Source organism: Thunnus maccoyii, chromosome 6 (assembly GCF_910596095.1).
Source record: "Thunnus maccoyii chromosome 6, fThuMac1.1, whole genome shotgun sequence".
In the NCBI taxonomy this organism is placed as follows: Eukaryota; Metazoa; Chordata; class Actinopteri; order Scombriformes; family Scombridae; genus Thunnus; species Thunnus maccoyii.
The window spans coordinates 21,773,620-21,797,275 of NC_056538.1; the positions used below are offsets into that span (position 1 = coordinate 21,773,620).

General features: G+C 39.1%; 1 protein-coding gene and 1 pseudogene across 1 annotated transcript; one reads left to right on the plus strand and one right to left on the minus strand.

Annotated features, from left to right (window-relative positions):
* Positions 1–1,511: 1,511 nt before the first annotated feature.
* On the plus strand, positions 1,512–6,715 carry LOC121898537 (extracellular calcium-sensing receptor-like). Its single transcript, XM_042413698.1, has 8 exons — positions 1,512–1,753; positions 2,564–2,852; positions 2,952–3,038; positions 3,280–3,471; positions 3,738–4,271; positions 4,349–4,573; positions 5,371–5,494; positions 5,631–6,715. Exons 1-8 carry the CDS (start codon positions 1,704–1,706, stop codon positions 6,530–6,532), a joined length of 2,403 nt encoding a protein of 800 aa, XP_042269632.1. The 5' UTR covers positions 1,512–1,703; the 3' UTR covers positions 6,533–6,715.
* Positions 6,716–8,659: 1,944 nt separating this feature from the next.
* LOC121898968 lies at positions 8,660–21,938 on the minus strand (annotated as a pseudogene).
* Positions 21,939–23,656: the final 1,718 nt, after the last annotated feature.

Consider the following 23,656-nt stretch of genomic DNA (forward strand, 5'->3'; position numbering starts at 1 on the left):
GTTGGTTTAGCTCTGCTCATGAGATTTGTTGACAATAAGAAAAACATCACCAACCTTGTGCTTTAATGACATTACACAGGTGTTTTTGGAGTTTCCATTTTTTTGTTAGGCAGTATCTGCATTAGTGAACCTCAGGCAGCCAGGCAAATTAACTTTTCAGGCTTTCTTTCTTTCACTCTGTCTTTAATACCAGCGCTCAGGTCATCAATGTACAGACAAGGCTTGCAAAGAGAAGACAAAGAAGGGTAGTAAAAGTCCAATTTATATAGGTTCCACTTAACATCTGTTTCTACTCAAGTTTCTTGGTACATGAATCAATTTTGGCATAGAGTCAAAACACATGGTTTCTAGAAGTTACTCCACACATTTCCAGAATGTCCTGGCTTTGAGTCAACAGAAGCTGACATTCCTGAGAAGTGTCGTTTTCTATTCCAAGAAACTCAGAAACCCTTTTTGTGCCACATTTAAAAAGAATGCATCAATACATTTTGAACATACATGGTTATAAATTACACTATTTCAATGAGTGAGAGGTCTTTGCTGTTGTATTTTATCTCATTTGTATATATGGAGAACAAGAGGGGAGATAAAACACACCCCTGTGGAACACCGCTGTTCAGGACAGTCAGTGGAGGTGTTATTAATACAGACTCATTGGGGCCTCTCTCTCAGGAACTCTCTGATCCACAGTACAAGGTTGTTGCTGATGTTCAGGTCACACAGGTATCTAAGGAGAAGATGAGGCTGGACCGTATTAGAAGCAGAAGAGGAATACATAAAAAGTACATAGACATATGTGTTGGCTTTGTCTAGATGACCATGTACTTTGCCAGGAGAGTGAGTGGCATCCTCCACACCTTGGCTGTCTTGGTTAGCAAACTGTTTGTGATATGAGTTCCTTGCTCACTAGACACTCCATGTGGAGTGAGGTGTGAGGGGAATGATTGCCATTTTCAGAGCCATCACATCTCTTACCAGTTTGCTATGAAGCTTTTTTCATTGCTTGATGATATGGTGGACTGTTCCAATGTGGTTCAGAGACTTAAACAATGTTTTATATATTTCTCCTCATATCTGCTTAGCTATAACTTGATCTTTTACTTACTTTGGAAAGTTCTGACTTTCATCTGACTGTACATGTGGAAATACTAATCATGTTTTCAAATATAACACAAATGTATTATGATATATTACATAATAATAATAATAATAATAATAATAATAATAATAATAATAATAATAATAATAATAATATATTACATACATTTAATTAAAAAAAATTCGTAGGATATTCTATATCCACTATCATGGTCCTATTACATCATTTGTCTTTGTCATTCAGACTCCAGTAATCCACTTTCATAAATTAGGCGGGACTGCTGATGACCAATCCAGTGGCACTCTGTCATTAATAAGATGCTAGAATATAGCAAGGGTTACAGGGGATATAGTATATAGCTTGTCTCATTTCCTGCACTCTCTCTATTTGGGGGGTGTTTGACAGTATGATTCCACTTGCCTTATTTTCCTTGATTAACTATGTCTGGGTCCTCACTTTAATTTATGCCCCAATTTCCATCTTCACCTCTCTATCCCCATCTGCAGCCAAAGTGTGCACTCTTCAAAACAGCTTTGAGCCAGGCTTCGTGGCAGAGGGTGACTATGTTATCGGGGGGATCTTCCCCCTTCACTATAACCAGGAGATGCCAGACCTCAACTGCACCTACAGACCACCACCAGTGAAGTGCAATGGGTGAGTTTAATAGGTTTGGATTAGAAATCAGATTGGGGGTATTTAACTTAATATATTCAGTTGGATGTTGTGTGATTTTGTCTCAAAGAAACATGTTGTGACATTCTTATTCTATCAAATAGATTATGCAGGTTATATTTATGTGTACCACGCAAAATAAGTTATTTCTATATACAATGATGGCTTGACCTGACCTGCACTTTGAGTTTGAGTAAGATATTTAGGTTTTAGCAAAGAAAGTTCCAAAGAGAAAAGGTTTGTCTGTAATTCCCAAATCATTTCTAAATAATTTACAAAAAGTTTCCTGAAAAAAAGTGCTCCAAGAAACCAACCAGAGAAAAGAAAAATGAAGAAAGAAAATTATTATTCATTTTTCATTTAAAAACATAATTTCTGAGACAGTTGTCAATCATTGGAAACGTTATTCATCTATGCTGAATTTGTATGTATGTTTGTATTCATTGTATTCATTGTTCATATACAAACATACAAACATAATTTCTGAGAGTCAAGACAGCTATCAATCACTGGAGACTTTATTCATCTATGTTGAATTTGTATGTTTGTTTTTATAAAAATTTGTATTCATTTTGCATGTTCAGCTGGCCTACTGTTGGAAATTATTGGATAATGAGGAGCCTGAAAAATAAAGTGTTACCAGACACATATCTTGCTAAAATATCTTGCCAAAAAAAAATCTTATGCACTTAGATGCAGAGAGATGACTAACTTTTACCTTTAAATTTTACCTTTTCTACACCTTTGCTGTGTTCAATGTGTGTGTGCATATGTGTGTCTGCTGAGGTACAGTTTTGATCCGAGGGCTTTCCGCTGGGCTCAGACTATGAGGCTGGCAGTGGAGGAGATAAACCAGAATATGGAGCTGTTGCCCAATTACACCCTTGGCTACAAAATCTTTGATTCATGTGCATATCCACTGACCGGCCAGAGGGCTGCTCTGGCTGTGTTGAACGGTTTGAGTGAGGACCACTCTCCCATGTGCAGAGGTGCCTCTCCACTCCTCGCTGTGATCGGGGAATCTGGTTCTGCTCAGTCTATCGTGGTATCAAGAATCCTGCAGCCGTTCAGAATCCCAATGGTTAGTTAGGATAATTATGTTCTGTTATAATAGCCCAAAAACATGTGTTCTCAAAATATTACACTTTAATCTGTTCTTTATTAACCCTTTTTTACCCAGATCAGCTACTTCTCGTCATGTGCATGTTTGACTGACAGAATAAAATATCCAACTTTCTTCAGAGTAATCCCTAATGATGACTATCAGGTGAGGGTTTAGCTTTAGATTTAAATGGGTTTCTACAGTATGTGGTCCGGTGTTGTCCTATGAAAACCTTGTACTTCCTAAACTCAACTTGAGTGGATGATATATTAGATTACATTACAGCATTAGACAAAGTACATATTAAAAAAAGCTTTATTGATTTCTCCGTCAGTTTACTTTGTTTTGTTTTTCTAAATATCTGAGTTATGACACAATAAAATTGGCACTTTTTTCCTGATCCTAGGTGAAGGCCATTGCCCAGCTGCTGGTACGCTTCAACTGGACTTGGGTGGGGCTGGTGCGAGGGGACCATGAATATGGGCGCTTCGCTGTGCAAGGTTTACTAAGAGAGCTACAGGGAACCAAAGTGTGTGTTGCGTACCGAGAAATGATCCCTCTGCTCTACAATCGCCAGAGGGCTCTGGAGATCATGCAGGTAGACACAAACAAACACTGAATTTGAGTTATAGAAAAAGAGAGTTTTTATTTCACCTCAAGACCTCTTATAGTATGTGCTGATGACGAATTGATCCCAATAAAGCCCATGTGTGAATAATGTTTGTGTTATTATAGCATGTTTTAAGTTATTTTGATGGTAAAAGTTTTGGTGTGTAAAATGAGACAATCCTGGGTTAGGGTTAACTAGACTTAGTTTTAACAGCTTTATTTTTGCTTCTTCCTTATGAAACATTTTCCTCCTAGGTAATGCGTAGCTCTACAGCAAAAGTGGTGGTGGTATTTTCGGCCGAGGGGGAGATGACACCTTTCTTGAGGGACTACATGATGCAGAACATTACTGGAATCCAGTGGGTGGCTAGCGAGGCCTGGGTCACAGCATCTGTCTTTACAGGGAGCGAGTATTACCCCTACCTGGGGGGCACCATTGGGTTTGGCATCAGAAAAGGTCATATCTCCAGACTCAGTGACTACCTGCTGACAGTAAATCCTCAGATGTATCCCAATAACCCACTGGTGCAGGAGCTGTGGGAGGCTCTGTATGGTTGCAATCCTTCTCTGTCCTCTGGTTCCCAGCTGCCTCCCTGCTCAGGGCAGGAGTCCCTGTTGGATCAGCATTCAGCTTACATGAATACATCCAGTCCTAGAGTTGCCTATAATGTCTATAAGGCTGTATATGCAATTGCTCATTCCCTGCACAACCTACTACTCTGTCAACCAGACCAAGGGCCTTTCCTCAACAACTCATGTGCACAAAGCAACAACATACAACCCTGGCAGGTATTGTCTAGTATTCTTATTGATTATTGCACTGTAAATCTTGCTTGAGTATTTCATATTATTTATTGTCTTTCAAGCTCCAACACTACCTCCAGGAAGTGACATTCAGCATTGCTGGGGAGGAGGTGAACTTTGACCTGAAGGGCGACTCCATACCCTATTATGATATCATCAACTGGCAGAGGGGCACAGGCGGTAACATTGAGTTTGTCAACGTGGGGTTGTTTGATGGAACCAAGCCTGCCGGAGAGGAGCTGGTGATCCAGGAGGACAGGATAGTGTGGGCAGGTCATCAGAGTGAGGCAAGCTGCTCACACTGTGTTTTTACCTTCATCAGATGCCACCTGTTGAAGTTCTGTAGGTTGAGGTGGAGGTAAGTCAGGTTGACAGGACAAGCTGGATCAGGTATGAGTTTGATCAAATTTATATTAGAGATGCAAATGCTCATCATATGACCTTGAAGTCCTTGTGGCTGGATTATTGTAAAATACAAACTACGGTGTTAGTAATGTTTCAAATGTATGCTGATTATATTCAAATGAAACACTGCATTCCAAACCACAGACACAAAAACGTTCTCTCATGTTATGGCTATTTTTTTAAACAGCAATGGGTGAATATTCTGGAGCCACAGTTGTTCCCATTTTACCAAACTTGTTGTTAAATTGAATGTAAGATTGTAAATATCTCATAAAAAAAATAACTTAATCCAGCCCTGATTGTGAAAATCTCAGCTAAGCTTCTCTACCATTTTCTTGCTGGCTGCATTTTCTGACAAAAGAGTTCAGGAACATGTATGGGCCACAACTAATAATTACTTTTACTATTGATTAATCAAGAACTTTTTTTGTTTGGTCTATAAAATGTCAGAAAATAGAAAAATGCCTATCACAACTTCCTAGAAAAAACAGAGAAAAACAGCAAATCCTCACATTTTAGAAGCTGGAACCTGGAAATATTGATGTTTTTCATGATAAATGGCTTGAACAATAATGTGTTTTTTTCTGTTGATGGACTAATCAAGTAAATGACTAATCATTTCGGCACACTAATCTGACACTGCAGAGCTGAAAGACACTATTGTCTGTGTGCTTCTTAGATGCCGGTGTCTGTATGCAGTGCCAGCTGTCTTCCAGGGTCCCGGAAGGCTGTCCGTCGTGGGGAGCCTGTCTGCTGCTTTGACTGTGTACCATGTGACAGTGGCAAAATTAGCAATCAGACAAGTGAGCTTTCAACCAAGCAATAAAGATGACAATTATATCTAATATATTTTATTGCAATCAGGTGATATTTGAATATGGAATTGTTTTAAATAAACTATTCCTTTGTATTTCTTTTAAATATTTTCTTACTCTTTAGATTCCATAGAGTGCACATTTTGTCCTGAGGACTTCTGGTCAAACAACGACAGAACAGCCTGCATCCCAAAGAAAGTGGAGTTCTTGGCCTATGATTCCTTGGGTATAGCCCTAACAGTGATCTCTGTTGTGGGTGCCTGTCTTACTATAGCGGTCCTTGCAGTCTTCTTCCATCACAGAAACACAGCCATAGTCCGTGTGAATAACTCTGAACTCAGCTTCTTCATCCTGTTTGCGCTGACTCTGTGTTTCCTGTGTTCTCTTGTGTTCATTGGAGAGCCAACAGCTTGGTCCTGCATGCTGCGCCACACAGCCTTCAGCATCACATTTTCACTTTGCATCTCCTGCATACTGGGGAAGACTCTGGTGGTGTTGGCTGCTTTCACTGCCACCAGGCCAGGAAACAACATTATGAAGTGGCTGGGGCCCAAACAGCAGAGGGCCATTATCTTTAGCTGCACTCTGATTCAGGTGATTATTTGTGCTGCCTGGCTCATTGATGCTCCCCCTTACCCATCCCGAAATACACAATATGAACGTTCAAAAATCATACTGGAGTGTAGTGTGGGCTCTAGCCTTGCATTCTGGTGCGTTCTGGGATATATTGGTCTGCAGGCCTGTCTGTGTTTCATTCTGGCCTTTCTAGCCCGAAAGTTGCCGGGGAACTTCAATGAGGCCAAGTTTATCACTTTCAGCATGTTGATCTTTTGTGCTGTGTGGCTGGCATTCATCCCTGCTTATATCAGCTCTCCTGGAAATTATGCCGATGCAGTGGAGTCATTTGCCATTCTGGCCTCCAGCTTTGGCTTGTTGTTCTGTCTGTTCGCCCCAAAGTGTTATATTATTTTACTGAAGCCTGAAAAGAATACAAAACAGCATCTGATGGGAAAAGAAAAGAAGTGATATGCCTGAAGTTAACCTTTTAAAAAAGCATTTCTATTCAATGTTTAATGTTTAAAGATAAATGTTTTAATGTTAAATTAAACGTGATTTAGTTCACATTTGTATAGACTGGACTGTGACTGTTGTATATTGCAGCATTACAAATGTAGTGCAGTGGTAAAAGAAATAAATAAGTACATATGCAAGGACCATATCACTCTAATGTACTAATACATATTTTAAAGAAATAAAGATGTGAAGTGTTCAATATTCTTTGAAGATTCTGAGGTTCAGTTTGTTGGGAAAAGACTTTCTGCTGATCTTCTACCCTGCTACAACTATGAGCGCCAATCCAAAGTTAATGAATTTAGAGTTTTACACACTAGACAGGAAAATCAGTAGTAATTTAATAATAATTATTAGCTTACAGTTTATAATCAGTATTAATTATTGATTACATACTGTGAGCTATTGTAATGTAACATGTTCAGGCTTTTGTCCTGAGGGAACATAAAACAGATTGTGTATAGTGAAATGTTAGGGGAGGGTCAGGCAAAGGGAATAGATATGACAAAAAATATGGAATTGTGAACTATAATGAGCATGCCTGAAGTTTAATCAGCTGTTAATGCTGATTCTTCAGTAGGCATTAGTACACATGGGCAGCAAATAAATGATATACATACCAGATTCAAGTGAAACATTTTTATTTAAAATACAATCAGTCAATCAAATTGTAAATATAGCATAATCTGTACATTGTAGATAATTCAAAATGCTTCACATAAAAACATAGACATCAAGAGAATAAATAAAACAATTAAAACAATACAGAATTCCAGAATTATAATAAAAACAAGCTTAACACTTGATTATCATATTATTAAATAAAAACATTTAAAAACAATTTAAAAAATGGATGCAAAAGTTTTTAGCTAGTTTTTAAAAGACACTACTGAAGTTGCCTGTTTCATGTGTTCTGGTGGGCTGTTCCAAAGTTTAGGTACATAGATGGAAAGAACTGCATCTCCAATATTTTTTCTGAGAAAGCAGCTTAGTATTGAAGGACCTAAGGGCTTGTGCAGGAATATATGGGTTTAAAAGTCTGGTTAAATGGACCAGACATAAGCCATTTAAGGCTTTGCAAACCAGTAAAAGGACCTGAAAATCAATTCTTAAAGTTACAGTGAGCCAATGTAATGAAGGTAGAATGGGTGTGATGTGGTCTCTCCTTGTTTTGCTAGGTTAAAAGCCTTAAAGGGGCATTGCACTAATTGATTCCCATGGAGCAATGAGTGGTAAAGGTAGTGACTGGCTTCCACACCACTCATGGATACTCCATTTAGATGTGTCAATATAATGAGAACATTGCCCTTGATAAAAAAAAGTACTAGTAGTAATTATATTTTTCACCCAATTTCATTTCTTATTTCTTGGGTTGGAGGACAAGGTATTCAGCATGCCAAGGCTGAAGTAACTCACACATGCATTGGTAATGTTAATCTCAGGCACATCAGGCTTCCAGTTTTTAACAACTACTTGCATCTTTGTGTTGCAGTCTGAGGCCTCCAGTTGTCACACTGTGTCAAATCACTGACACTCAAGAGGTGATTCACAGTTCCAGAAAAAGGGGAGTGGTGGTCAAATGGTTACTGTGCATGCCACATAACTGCAATCTCCCTGGCTTGACCCCAGCCTCGTTGCATGTCATACCCATCTCTCTCTCTCTCCTTATTTCCTGTCTGCCTCTTCACTGCTCACTATCCCATAAAGGACATAACAATAACCTTAAAAAAAAAAGATGCAGTGTTTTGAATGAGGTCACAAAGGGGAGGCTTAGAGCTTGAGATGTCTCAGGTTCTCGAATCTTTGGGCAAAGCCTTCTAGAAGACAATATTACAGATACTATAGCTTGTAACACTATAGTATAGTAACCTGTAGTCATTAGAAGTCCACTAAAAGAAATTCAGATTTAAAAGGTTAATGGAAGTGATAGAGCTAAGAGAAATTGTACAGTAATAGGAAATAGTATCCACAGATCCCAGTCTGTTATTTACTTATTTATTTTGGCATCAAAGTGTGCAAATATCAACTTGTTCATGTGGCTTTTAATTTTGTTCCATATTCAAATATACAAACTTTCTGTTTTTATTTCAACTATGAAAATTAATTTCAAATATCAGATGTGTGTTTCTGTTCACTTCACGTACTATGTTAAATTTATCTGGGATATTTCCCAGTCATGCCTTTCTTAATGTTTCTCTCAGGCTGCAGTAAAATTATGTAACATTTGGGAACAAAAATACACAGTAAAAGTCCAAAACTAGAGGCTAAAATTGCAAATATTTCCACAGCCACAGTGAACTTCCCAGGAGAGCTGACGTAGGCTGGGATGAAAGATATCCATACAGCCCAGAAGATCAGCATACTGAAGGTGATGAGCTTCGCCTCATTGAAGGTATCAGGCAGCTTGCGTCCCAGGAAAGCCAGGAGGAGGCACAGGAAGGCCAGTAGGCCAATGTAGCCTAGGACCAGATAAAATCCAGGGGGCCATGGTTCCTTACACTCCACAACAATCTACAGTATATTATGTCAAATAATATCAATCATTGCATAAGAGTGTGCAATAACTTACTACATATGATCAGGTTCGACTTTTTTTCTGATTTCAAGAATAAACATTAAAGCACCTATGCGTAGGCGACTCCTAGAGGCAGAATCAAAAAAGACACTGCGACCATCAAAGCATGTTACTTACTTTTCCAGTTGAGGCTTGGTATGTTGGGTTCCTGAATGGGAATGGAGGCGCGCCCAACAGCCAACCAGTACAGAGACAAACCTGGGGGTTAATAAAGGAACATGCACTGATTGTTGACAAAAGGTGTACAAATTCTTTTTATAAATTTCATCAGGTGACTCTTGGTGATCACAAATTGAGGTTAAAATAAATCCAGAGGCTTCCCACCTGAGGGGCTGTAGTGCAGAGGATCAGAGTTCTCTGTTGGGATGGACCAAACAGCTTTAGAGCCCTGGAACCAGGTGTGTTAGCCCGAAAGGCTGAGAGAACCACAATGGTCTTAACGAGGAGGCAGGACAGACAGAGGACAAAGCTGATACCGAAGGCTGCCTGCCGGAGTCTACATGTCCACACAGATGGCTGACCAATGAACACCAAGGAACACAAGAAGCAGAGCTTGAGTGACAGGAGAAGCAAGAAACTTATTTCTGAGTTGTTGGCCTTGACGATGGGCGTGGAGCGGAAATGGTGAAAGACAGTGGTGATGATTGTTGTCAGGATGACACCCAGCACTGTGAGTGCCACCAGTATGATGCCCATGGTGTCATAGAAAGACAGGAATTCTTCTACCCCGGCGATGCATTTAACATTGTCTTTGTCTGACCAGTAGTATTCAGGACATTTTGTGCACTCAGTGGAACCTTTGAGGACACACAAAGTAGACAAACACTGTATAAAGACACATACAAACTCTCACTGAACATAAAGCAGTTGACAATTGTGCTACATTTTAATGGTTTTCATGTCTCTGTGTGGTTTACATGATTTGAAATATATATGAATACACAAAATGTGTATGGACTACCGGTCTGATTGCTGATCTCTCCATCAGCACAGCGCAAACAGTCAAAGCAGCAGTGGGGCTGTCCTGGACGTCTGGCCTGCCTGCTGCCAGGGGGGCATGGTGCACTACACTGGGACACAGGCACCTGGACAAAGGACCGGATAAAAGCGAAGGATGAAAAATAATATGAATTTAAAGAATGTAGCCCAGATTGTATTTTTGTATCATAAATCATTTTTGGAGGACATGCAGCACAACCTACCTGTGATTGTCCTTTTGTCCATACAATGGAGCTTTTCTCCATCTGCAGCTGTTGTCCTAAAGGAGCTGAACCATCATAGCTTCCCACTTTGATGAATCTAAACACAAAATAAATTCTTTATATTGATCACAAATTGCAAAAACATGCAGGTCATACAATGTAACAATATTGCTTCATAAACTATTCCCTTTCTGTCATTAGTGCATAGGTAGTTGTTGCTATAATTTTGTTCTTAAAAAGACAGTTGTTGCGCTTAGGTGTTAGGTGAAAATTTCACCTAATTTCATCATTGCTGTCCTTCTGCCAGTTAATGATGTCATAGAGAGGGACCGGCTCTCCGTTGGAATCAAAGTATACCTTCTCCTCAAACTGGGTGGTGAAATTCACTGTCTTCAGATAGTGCAGCAACTGCATGGAGGAAGAGAAAGAAAGTAAAAAAACAGAAAAGAGAGTTTAACTAAGGATAAGCCAGAAAATAAAAACTCTAGGAATAAATCCAATATTCACATGCATATTCATGTATATATTTCATAGAAGCTTAACTTACCTGCCTGGAAGAAAATGATTTCTTTTTGTTACACATTCCTTTCAGGTCACAGCTCAACAAATGGTGCAGAGCATGGGCAATGGCATACACAGCTTTATACACATTATAGGATATTCTGACTTGAGAAATGTCAGTGTAACTGCTATCAGTGAGCCTTAGATTCTCTGAACCAGTGCATACAGGCTTTTCAGCAGTACTTTTATAGTTTTCATCAAATGACTGATTGATGGTGCTTGTTTTCCCCACAATAGGAATAACCAGGGACACAGACTGAGAGTCAGGTTTGTCCAGGGCACCAGTAGCATCTTCTTTTAATCTGTCTCCCAAAAACTGTAGTCTGCAGCCAAAAAGCTCTTCCCAGAACATGTTGACAAATTCCATGCCAGGTTCAGGAGAGGGGCGGACATTCAACAAGAACTCTTTCAAGCCAGGAATATGGACTGCAGGGAAGGAGAATCCCAGCGTGCCCTCCAGAAGAGGGTGGAAGCGGGGTGAGGTCAGCAGGCTCGCAGTCACCCAGGCTTCACTGGCTACCCACTGTATCCCTGTCACATTCCTCTGAGCCAGCTGGAAAATTAAGCATAAATAGAGAAAGTTGACAAGCAAACAGATTACCACGAGCAGTAAAAAAATATATATCATGTTATCTATATTTTACGCCCCACCATGTACATTAGCTAAGATGAAGCATGCTCACCTCTGAGAGCAACTCCAACAGCTGTCCCTCTGTGGCAAAGACCACCACTACCTGTGCTGTTGACCTCTGCAGCCTGTCTGTCATTTCTTGTATCTCAGCCACTGTGGGTGATTTGGAGATGGTCAGATGAAATGCCAGACACCCACCTTGTTGTTTAAACTGATTAGAGAATGCCTGAATGCCATAGTGACTGTAGTCATCCTGAAAGATATACAGAGGTTTGTAAATCATGTAAGTGTGTTTAACTAATATCGGAGTATAAAGAAGTCCTCATCTCACCATGGTTCCTATTGTGCCCACCCAGCGCCAGCCCAAGAAGGTGACCAGCTGTACAAGACCTCTAACTTGAAAGAGATCACTCGGCACGGTTCTCAAGAATGAAGGGTACACATGCTTGTCAGTAAGACAGGCACAAGTGGCAAAATAACTCACCTATAGGGAGATAAAGTTGTTCAAGAGATAAAATTGAACACTGTTAACATCATTGTTACATTATTTGTAGAATAAAGAGCAGAAAATGAAGTACTGTGTGTGATCCTGCCTTTAATTCCTGTCTTACCAGTGGGATATTGAAAGGACCAAGAGTGTGAGCCACAGCTCTCGTAGGGGAAGACGATGCAAGGCCGATCACAGCAGGGATGGGTGAACCAGCCAGACATGATGGCAAAGTTTCAGATTTTGTACCCAGTCTCTCCTCTGTTATATTTTCCTTTATATAATTTCCATTATTTCCAGCACTTCTGTGACTGACTAAAGAGAAAAGAGCTCGCAGGCTGGTGTGAACATGGTCACAGCTGTCCATGATCTGGTAGCCCAGTTTAACACCAGGTAACAAACTTGAATTACGATTAATTTCCTGCACTGCAAACACCATGGTCATCATCCAGCGGAATGCTCTGCGATCAAAGCTGGAGAAAATTAAATAATGCATTCTGTGTGATTCATCGTCATGAGATAGAAAACACTGTATCACAGCACCATATAAATTAGAACATGTAAACAGTGTAGGGGCAACATAGACATCTAATTACAGCAAGAGGAAATTATTTCAGTTACTCATTTTTGTATAAAAATGTGAGATTCTTTGGATGCAGGACTAAGATAGATGAATCAAAATGCAAATATATATCAGATATCAGCAGTATCCTCACACTCACCCACTGCAAGCTGTGAGCAGAGGTTTGCTGTTGTAGCTGTGCTGTGGCTCAGGGGCCACATAGTGCAGAGGAAACAACCCTCCAATCACAACATCCCCCTCTGACTGCAGGGCCAGAGCTTCACTGTCTCCCAGTCTCACACACTGAGGTAAACCAGAACCAAAACCACTTACTCCCTCTATCCCCACACCAGTCAGTCTCTCTGCCATAGTCTCTTCTTCCACCACACCTCCCTCCAAATTCAGTTCTTTCCTTTCCTCTGTGGAATGAGAGACATCAGAGAAAACAGGGGAGAAAAGAAGGTTCAACAAGGCCCAAAGAAACAGCCAGAGAAAAGGGGTTAAATGCAGTGGCCATACTGGACCCATAAAGACTGTGTGCTGGAGATGATGATACTCAACAATAATCTCTTAAAGGCTGATGAAGTAGACTATATAAAAACCATGATGCTCACTTCATTTCATTGGTCATATGAGTCATCGCCAGATCAACCAATCACAATGAAAAGCAACAGCACAGGAGAGAGGTCAAGATGAGGCTCATGTAAGTCACTTGTGTTAAAACTTGAACGCTGTCATAAATTGTATTATAATATTATTATTATCAGGAAATAATATTTAAAATTAAAATAAGATCACTCATATTGATCACTGAATATAATTAATATTATAATGCACTTGTACATGTACATTCTCTTTACTTTCCCCCATTTTTTTAAACAACAATTTTATCCAAAACGTATTATAAACACATGAAATTAGTGAGCAGTGTTTGATTTGCTAGCTTTTGATCTACTTTGTGCGATTAGACTTGGAAATACTACTAGCTAAAATACAAAGGTAAAACTAAAACAACTCTATGTTATCATGGAGGAAATAAATTACACGAGGATGAAGACAACTCCTGAGAATTTGTACAATTAAAATCAAGTGGAACAATTTAATGTTCAATGTTAACAGCTGCTGCTTTTTAAGCCTGTGCAAATGAAATATGCTGACTGAGCTAATATTCAAATAATTAGTCTTGGCATTTTGAAAATGTTATTGAATAAAACCCATCGTAGCTAAAATTCTTTGGAAAAATGTTTTCCTCTCATCCCTAAATTAGAGACATCAAAATATGGTTTGGTATATTGCTGCCACCTACTGGACGTCATATAGTACATGTGATTAAATTCACATGGCTGATTCACAGCAGTGCATTATTGATGTTTTTATTGGTTTGAAAAGTGTACTGATTAGCATACCAAAATGTGTTCTCCAGGTAAGGAGAGGTAGGTCTATCTATTAACAAAACATTTAATCATTCAGTCACTGACCTCTGTATTTTTTTTCCAGCTGAAGTTTTAAAAAGATGCAATGTGTTTCGCCTATTTGAAATCTGAACAGAAACATGTAGGAAGTGGTCAGTTAAGCTAATTTATCAATTAATCCACTGACAGTTACTTAAAAACAAAATGATAATGTGTCCTTGATATATTATATAATATAATAACATAAAATCTGACATTGTGGTATCAGGCCCTGCCTCTACATCCCATTTCAAAGAGATTGCACACTGGCAAAAAACAGAGGCTCCCAGGATGCAAAAGAATCAATTTATTTCAAGTGTAAAAAGTGACACAGTGAAATAATGTGAGAAAAAGTGAACGTTTCGGTCAAAGAATCATCGTTGACACAATTTACATGAGCTAATCAGCTACCTTGGTGTGATCACACAACCTGCATGGAAACCAGAATTTATACATGGACGATACATTGTATCCACACCTACATATTCATACATGCGCCCCATACACCAGTCTAAACCTTATGTGCACTTTTTTGTACACAAAAGCAAAAACAGCGATATTCCATCACTAAATAAACAGAAATAAGCCTCTACAAAAAACAAGTTAAAGACACTGAGTCCTTCACTGAGGCCTTGTGGATACAGTGTTCTGTTCCCAGTCTCTAAATCACCTGACACAATATGTGGTGTGAAAGATTAAACAAACAATGATGTAGATCGATGAATGGGATGACGTAGTCCTGTATATAAAATTAAATGACTGTGCAAAAGGTTTAGAAAACAGGGGTGAATGGAGGACGGCAGTTATGAGGGCATTTGTTGACTCACACCTGCTTTTGTATGTTTTGATTTTCTCTCTCTTACAGATTGTGTGTTCCTCTAATTCCTCATCTTGTAAGTTATGGAGACAATTTCATCTTAATGGGATGCACAAAGCTGGCGATGTGGTTCTGGGTGGGTTGTTTGAAGTCCACTATTCCAGAGTCTTCCCCAAGCTGACATTCATCTCAGAACCAAACCAGCCAAACTACCAAGGGTGACCTCTACAGACATAAAGCAAACAGAAGAAAACTGCTCATTATTCTGCTTCTACCCAGAGTTTTTCTCATATGTAAAATACATCTGTATAAAATGGTGGCATATTAATACAAGATTTATTGTTAAATAATGTATTAGTAACATGGGCTGATATATTTTTATGTATTTCTACCAAGTTCTCAGGTCACATGTTATTTTTGTAGTGGTTAATGGTGACATTTTGTGTGTTATGTGTGATATTCTAGGGTTCAGACATGCTCAGACCCTGGCATTTGCTATTGATGAGATCAATAGAAACTCCAATCTGCTACCTAATGTGACTCTAGGATACAGTCTTTATGACAACTGTTCCACACTTGGAAATGCATTTTGTGCTGCTTTGTATCTGGCCAGTGGTCGAGAGGAGCAGATTCTTTTAGATGAGACCTGTGTGGGAGCCCTGCCGGTCCTGGGGATTGTGGGTGATTCCTACTCAACTTTTACAATTTCCATGTCAGGTGTGATAGGTTTATTCAAGCTGCCCATTGTAAGTTTCCCACCTTCTATTTTTTCCCACTTGCCTTCAGAGAATAATTTTGATGTGTTCTATTTTAGTGAATATTATATATATTATATTTTTATGTTCAACATCTTCTGATTTTCAAACCTGCAAGAACTAAAAAAGCCTCCTGTGCATGCCCAGTTTCTCTCACAGGTGAGTTACTTTGCCACATGTCCTTGTCTGAGTAATCGGCAATGAGGATTGTGGCTGTAATGAAAAAATCCAAAGCTCGAGTGGTCATTGTGGTTGCACGAGAGTCACTGGCTTCACCTCATTGAGGAGGTAAGAGATGAAAAAGATATTCATTTAGGAAACTATAACAAAAAATCAATTAAGTAAGGTCATATATTTTGTTCTTGGAGTGATGGCATTACATCAATCCACTGTTTCCAAACATTAAAAAGCATGAATTCATTCATGTAATAACATGGCAGTGCTCTGTGGAAGAGGACTCTAGATATAAAGGGCTCATTCTAAGGTAAAGACACAAAAAACACAATAATTAATATTTTCAAGTGATTATACACTAATTAAAACATACATGAATATTCCATTTTCCATTTCTGCCAATAGATCCCCCTAAATCTTATACACTGGTCCTTTAAATTAATACTGTATCATACATAAAATATTAAAATGTTTACACCTTTTTCCAACTAAACAGATCATTGATATGGTCCAAAATTGTGATTTCATTTTTATTTGTATTTTTTTTTTAATACATGATGCATAAATAAACAGAAGAGCTGACTTTATTTGGGGGTCACAAAGATAATTGATGCGTAAGGCAAGGTTTATTTCTACAGCATGATTCAACAACAAGGCAATTCAAAATGCTTTACATAGAGCATAAAAGGCATCAAAACAGAATATAAAAGCAACAGAAGGCAATGTAAAAAGACATTTAAATACAATTAAAAAGTGTTAAATTTGGAAATAAAAAGAAGTGTTGAAGAAGGACCAGGTCACCACTTTATTATATTACATATAAATAGTAATGCTTAGATAATCACGATTATAACATTTGGAATTCAACAGAATACATGTGGTACTGTGACTGGTCAGTTTTTCAGCCCGTTCCTTTAACTGCAGACTTAACTATTAATAAGACATGAACATCGTCAATAACTCATCAATAACCCTGCAATGCACAGGTGGTGAAGCAGAATGTTACAAGCCACCGGTGGATTGCAAGTGAAGCCTGGACAGCAACTGCTGTGCTCCAGACCCCCGAACTCATGCCGTACCTGGGCGGCACACTGGGCATCGCCATTCATCGAGGAGAAATACCAGGCCTTTCAGAATACATCCTGACCTGCACTAGAACAACACTTATGAAAATAACACAGTGATGGCCTTTTTCTTTACTTCACTGCCTGATCAGCACTGACTTGTCACATTATCATCATGATTCTAATCTTAATTTTCTTGCCGCAAGTGAGGCAGTTTTGGGAGTACACATTTCAGTGTAGATTTGCGCCACCTCCAGCACTATGCACTATGCACTGGACAGGATAGTCTAGAGAATGTGGAGACTGACATTTGGATGTGTCTAACCGCAGGCCCGAGTACATTATTTACAAGGCTGCGTATGCTCTGGCATATGCCCTTGATGACATGCTGCACTGTGTGCCAGGGAGAGGGCCTTTCAGCAGGCACAGCTCTCCTCCCAGTTGGATGTGCCCTCCACTTAGAGGTGTGCAGGAGGCATCTTAATCCAATGCTCAAGAGACCACTAGAGAGGTGAGAGGTGAACAAAGACACTGTTTGATAAGGGTTTTAGAATTGTCATGCAAAGATATTCCAGCAAAGCCAAATATGGATCTGGAAATTTGCTCAATATCTCCTCTTTAAACGACTGGAGGCTAGCAAAGACATGATTTTCAGGAGGTTTTAAGTTGCTCTTTAAAGATTTTTATAGTTGGACATATTAAAGGAGAAGTCACAGGTTTTATCTTGTTAATACTCCAGTCTACATCTCATCACACTTAAAGTGTAATAAAAATCATTTTATACTATTTCCAGATTATCAGATAAAAGCAAATAGTTGAAACTTAAATACTCAGCTGCTGCAATTGATCATACATGACAGGAGTTTTCAAACATTGTGAGTTTTGCAATATAACTAGCTTATCTGTTTTATTGCACTGTATGTAATATGCTATGATTGAGCTCCCTCATTCTGCATCAAACTCTTTTTAACCCTTTTTAATAGTTTTTATTCATACTATTATTATATTGATATTATTCAGACAGAAAATACTGAAAGACAGAAATTGGTACCATGCATTTTTTGTTTATTAACTTTATTTATTTGCTTATTCTATAGTTTCAGCACATGATGAATATTCATATGCATTGTCAGAAATGTTTCCATATAACAGATTAAATGGGAATTTACAAAATAATATTTCAATTAAGAAAATATTAATGCACAAAAACTGGTAAAAGTGAATATTTAAATCACTTTGTGGACTGTGTTGCATGTACACACCATACGGCTATGTACTGTACATTGCTATCTTAATTACTTGCAAACCTCAGATGTCCTAAGATTGATTTTTGTTCATTAAATGTTTCTTGGTGTTCTTCTCTGGCTTAAACAATATGATAAAACACTTTGGAGCAAATATACACAGTATCAGTCCAAAACTGGAGGCCAGAATGGCAAATATCTCCACAGCCACAGTGAACTTTCCAGGAGAGCTGACATAAGCTGGAATAAAGGTGACCCAGACTGCACAGAATATCAGCATACTGAAGGTGATCAGCTTGGCTTCATTAAAATTATCAGGTAGTTTCCGTGCTAAGACAGCTAACACAAAGCAAAAGACAGCCAGTAGGCCTATGTACCCAAGTACAGCCCAGAACCCAACAGCTGATCCTAATGCACACTCCAGGATGATTCTCTCCTTGTATATGGTTAAGTTTTTCATTGGAAAGGGGGGACTAAGAACCAACCAAATAGTACATATTAAAACTTGAATAAATGTGAATGATACTACAGTCATTCTTTGCTGTGGGGGACCAAACCATTTCATGACATTACTACCTGGGAGTGTAGCTCTGAAGGCCATTAAAACCACTATAGTTTTTCCCAGAATGCAAGAGATACAGAGGACGAAGGTGATCCCAAACGCTGTGTGGCGCAGCATGCAGGACCACTCAGAGGGTGCCCCAATAAAAGTTAATGAACACAAGAAACATAGAGTCAGGGAAAAGAGCAACAGGAAGCTCAGCTCAGAATTGTTGGCCCTGACAATTGGGGATGTCCTATGACGGAAGAAGACAGCCGCTATTATGATGGCCAGACAGGCACCACCAACTGAGAATGTAGCCAGGATGATTCCTAAGACCTCGTCAAAGGAAAGAAACTCTACAGGCTTGGGGAAACACGTGTCTCTTTCTGCATTAGGCCAGAACTCCTTAGGGCAACGGAAACAACCAGGGGAATCTGAAAAAAAATTAGGAAGGGCTATTAGCAGTCATATATTCTATGTTATAGATACTGTATGAATGAGAAAATATTTTATTTTACCTGTAGCATTGCTAATCTCTCCCTCAGGACAAGGTATACAATCATAGCAGCAGATGGGTTTTCCTTTCTGCAGCACTTTACGAGTTCCTGGAGGACAGCTGTCACTGCACACTGACACAGGTACCTGTCAGATAGATGCAAAGTCATACAGACACGCACTTTTGCCCACAGCTGTTATAATTCAGAGTCTAATACAATAAATAATTGCTGTTAGGCTTCTTACTTGTGTGCTACCCCCCACCCATGTGAGGTTCCTGTTGATACGAAACTCCTGGCCCACCGGCAGCGATGCATCGTAATGCCCTACTGTCACCATCTCAATGCTGCCACTCTTACTTTTCTGCCAGTTAACCAGCTCGTATGTAGCAACAGGGTCGCCATTGGCATCAAATGACACATGATAACCGTTTTGAGAAAAATTGACTTTCTTCAGCTGAGTAAGAACCTGTGTTAAAGAGGGGATTAGACGTAACAGTGAGTTGGAGAGAAATAAATCACATAAAATACATTTTATATTTCATTTGATAAAATATAGATAAGAGCAAGGGCTTTCTCTTATTCATTTTGATTAACCTGTGTGGATTCTATCCTGGTGAATTTGTCACAATGACTTGTAGAATTTGTTTCCTGACACACTGCATTGTGAATGGCATGTGCTATTGCATAAACAGCCTTATACACCATGTTAGTGATTCGGAGCTGAGATGTGTCAGTGTATGCAATCCGGAGCGTCTGTATGTCTTCAGTTCCATCACACACACTCACATCTGTGGCAACACCTAAAACACACAGAAAGACAGGTGTTTTTAAGCCTTGACAATGATATTACAATTATTATTATTGCTTACATAATTATATGATACATAATTCATGTTTAGTATTGTTTTTTACACTCTAGACTGTCCTCACAAGAACCAATTTAGTTTTAATTCTATTCTACTTGAGAATCATTCGGTTTTGCCAACATCCCTTGTTCTATTTTCTTTTGTGTTATTATATTTTTTCCTGTATTTGTCTAATGCTTTAACTCTTTCTTCATTATCCATGTTTCAGTTTGTGTACAGCACTATGATTGTATAATTTAGTGGCCTTTATCTATGTCATCTCAGGTTATGACTTAGTGATCAAACAATAGTTTGTTAGTTTTATAATTCATAGTTTAAAAGATACCCACATTAAACTAACACATTTCAGCATGTGGAAATCCACAAGTTCTTTATTTTACTTGACTTTGGTGTATTATTGTGAGACTGTATTTGTTGTGTGCTTGAGTACAGTGCTGAATGTGTAGTATGAATAGTGTTTCTGGACCAAAAAAATTATCATATTAATGATAATCTTGTATGATTAAATTATTCAGAGTTTCATTTTACACCTACATGAGTTCATTATTGACAGATTTTTCTCTCATTTAATTAAAATCTGTGAAATGATCTTTAAGCAGCAATGAAGTTTTAACTTGGGAAAACACATACCAACAATCAACACAAGACAACACAACCTCTAAGGAATCTAAATATGAGTAACAAACATGTTAACAGTCCACACAACTTTCTCACTTTTTCCCAGACGACATTTGAAAGCATCCTCCCAAAACTCAGTAAGTATTGGAGAGGCAGCCACTTCAGTGGGGGAGAGATCCAGCAAGAAGTGTCTCAGACCAGGGATGACAGATTGCTGAATGCCAAATCCAATTGCCCCGGCACAGAAGCTGAACCTCAGCATGTCTGGGGCTGTTATCCAGGACTCACCACCTATCCACTGGCGAGGTGGAGAGGGCTGGCGAGCCAGTTCCTCCAGCAGGATCATCATGTCTCCAGAGGCTACAAACGCCACAACAACCATAGCTGTTGATCTAGAGTGACAGTTAACAAACATGAGAAATACTTTAATGACTGACTCTATATTATAACAATATGAGTAATCAATCTCAGAGCAGTAAGGGAAAAAAGATTAATTGCCAGTTTGCCACTAAGATAATTAAATAGTTTTCCTGTTGTCTTTGGCCAAACATTTTTGTGGTTTTGTCAGCATAAAGTCAGTGAACACAACCAGAATCAGAGATGTAGGGACCTGCGGATAACATCAGCCACTCGTTGGATCCTGCTGTGTGGGTGGGTCCTATAAAACGATTCAGAGTATTCTACACAGATGCCCTCTTTGAGCGCTGCGTGCAGGAAAGCCGCCATGCCATTATTCCCATAGTCCGAATCCGACCGGACAGCACCTATCCAAGTCCAGCCAAAGTGTTTCACCAGTTTAGCCAGAGCGTCAGCCTGGAACTGGTCACTGGGGATTGTTCTAAAGAAACTCGGGTACTGTTGCTTATCGGACAAGCATGCACAGGTGGCAAAGTGGCTCACCTAAAGAAAAGAAGCAAAGTGTGATTCTTTAAAGTTAACTTTAAAATTCATTTAAAGTTCAGTTCTAGGCTGTTTAACACAAGTTTAACCAGAAATTCTAAAAGCTTACTTGAGGAATGTTAAAGGACCCAATGATGCGCGACATGCCGATGGATGGCGTGGACCCAGACTCACCAACGATAGCCATCACCATACCTGATTGCGAGCACTTGTCGCCGGTGTGAAACACCGGGTCCAGCCCATTTACAAGCTGAAATGCCAGGTGCACCGCCACGGGCACTGAGGCGCACGTGTCGTGGATCTGGTAACCGAGTCTGATGCCTGGCAGCAGCTTCGTGCTGTTGTTGATCTCCTCAATTGCGAAAACCATTGCGCGTGAGAAGCGCAGTTCACGGGAGTCAATGCTGCACACAGACACTCACTGTTGAAATTTTCATATGATAAGGACAATTCACGATTTCAACAGAAAACATAACTACAATGCATCTTAAACTCCTAAACTCACTAACAAGAAATTTAATTTATGCAATTAAATATTCTTACAGCAGTTGTTAAATGCACCCATGTTATCAATTATTATCAAGAAAAATAAAAATGCATTTTTAAATAATCACACACTACACAAAATAACGTTTGCAACATTATTGTAAGCACATCATAAAAACATTTCTATCCCCACTCATTCTTTCATCCTCCACTTCTCTCTCATACTAACCTCCCTGTGCACCTTAGTGGCTCAGGCATGCTGGTGTAGTTATGCTTCACTGTGTGCATGTAGTAGTGTATGGAGAATACACCCCCAATAACGTAGTCACCATCCATTGAGAATGCAGGTAGACGAGCAGTACCTTGGAGCTTACATTTCACAGATGGGGCCTCAGTGACCCCAGCACCAGTCCTATGCTCTGTATGCCCTGCCCTGTGGTTCAGACCGTCCCCAGAACCGTTCAAGGCAAGAGCTGAGGGCAGCTCAAACAAACCTAGAGCCAAGCTCAGGCCAGTAATGAGAGCTGAGATCTCCATCCCTCAGCTGTCTGCATGTATACATAGGTGTGTTTTCACTAGTTTATATAGCTTTTCAGACAAAAGCCCTCCTTCTACTGTACGTCAGCTTACTAAACATCAGAGGATGGCCTTACCCAGTGGCCAATTCTTGTCCAAGTCTTTTAGTTCAATGGGCTGCATGTACAATATAATTTCCACTAAGTGTCCCCATCTCTTTTCTCGTCTTGTAAAGTTATTATTGTTAACGTCAGATATCTCCCCAATTTTAAGGAGCTTTTTTTGTTTGAGTTCCCTTTTAAAATTCAGCTGCTCTATAATCTGCAAATAATCTGAATTTAACATTTGTGATTTGTGCTTGATATACACTTCCATGTTCAGGCAAATTGTCAGGCCTTGTCTGACAGTTATACAGTTTAGACTTATGTGATAGAAAAATGGCTAAAATGGCCAATATACCTGTTGTATATTTTCTGGAGTGTTTGAAACTTTGGTGATCAGAATTTTCTTTCAGAAGTCTTTTATTGGATGTTAATTAAATGTATTTTTTGTAGTTTATGGTATTGCATCACTGTATATGTGCTTAAGTGAACTAACCTGCCACTTTCAAGCTCAAGTGTTCATCTTATTCCCAAATGCAAGATGCCACCCATACTGTAAAAGTACAAAGAACAGTTAAAGGAACATAGGAAGACAGACACTCATTTCAAGACTCACTCTACTACCACCTAGTGGAAGTGACAGTCGAGTTCAGAGAATACATGACAGTGAATATACTCAGAGATGATTTGTGGCTCGTGGCTAGTTTAAATAGATGTGATTAATATAATGTGAAATGTTTGTATATCACTCATCATTCCAGTAAGTGAAGATATCACATAAATATAGTAAAAAAATAAAAGTTACCTGTATGTTTTATGAAAAAGAAAAATAGGAAAAGAAGGTTACACATTGTAAATGCAACTCTAGTTGTTTGAGCACAGAGGAGCCCAGTATAAGCTAACCACTCTCTGCAGAACATATATTTTCTTATGCATTTTCAGAGCAGGAGAGGAAACAAACAGCTGTCACCTGGTTGGGTTAGTCTGGCAAAATGATGTCTGTGAAACAACACATAACTATGTGGGGG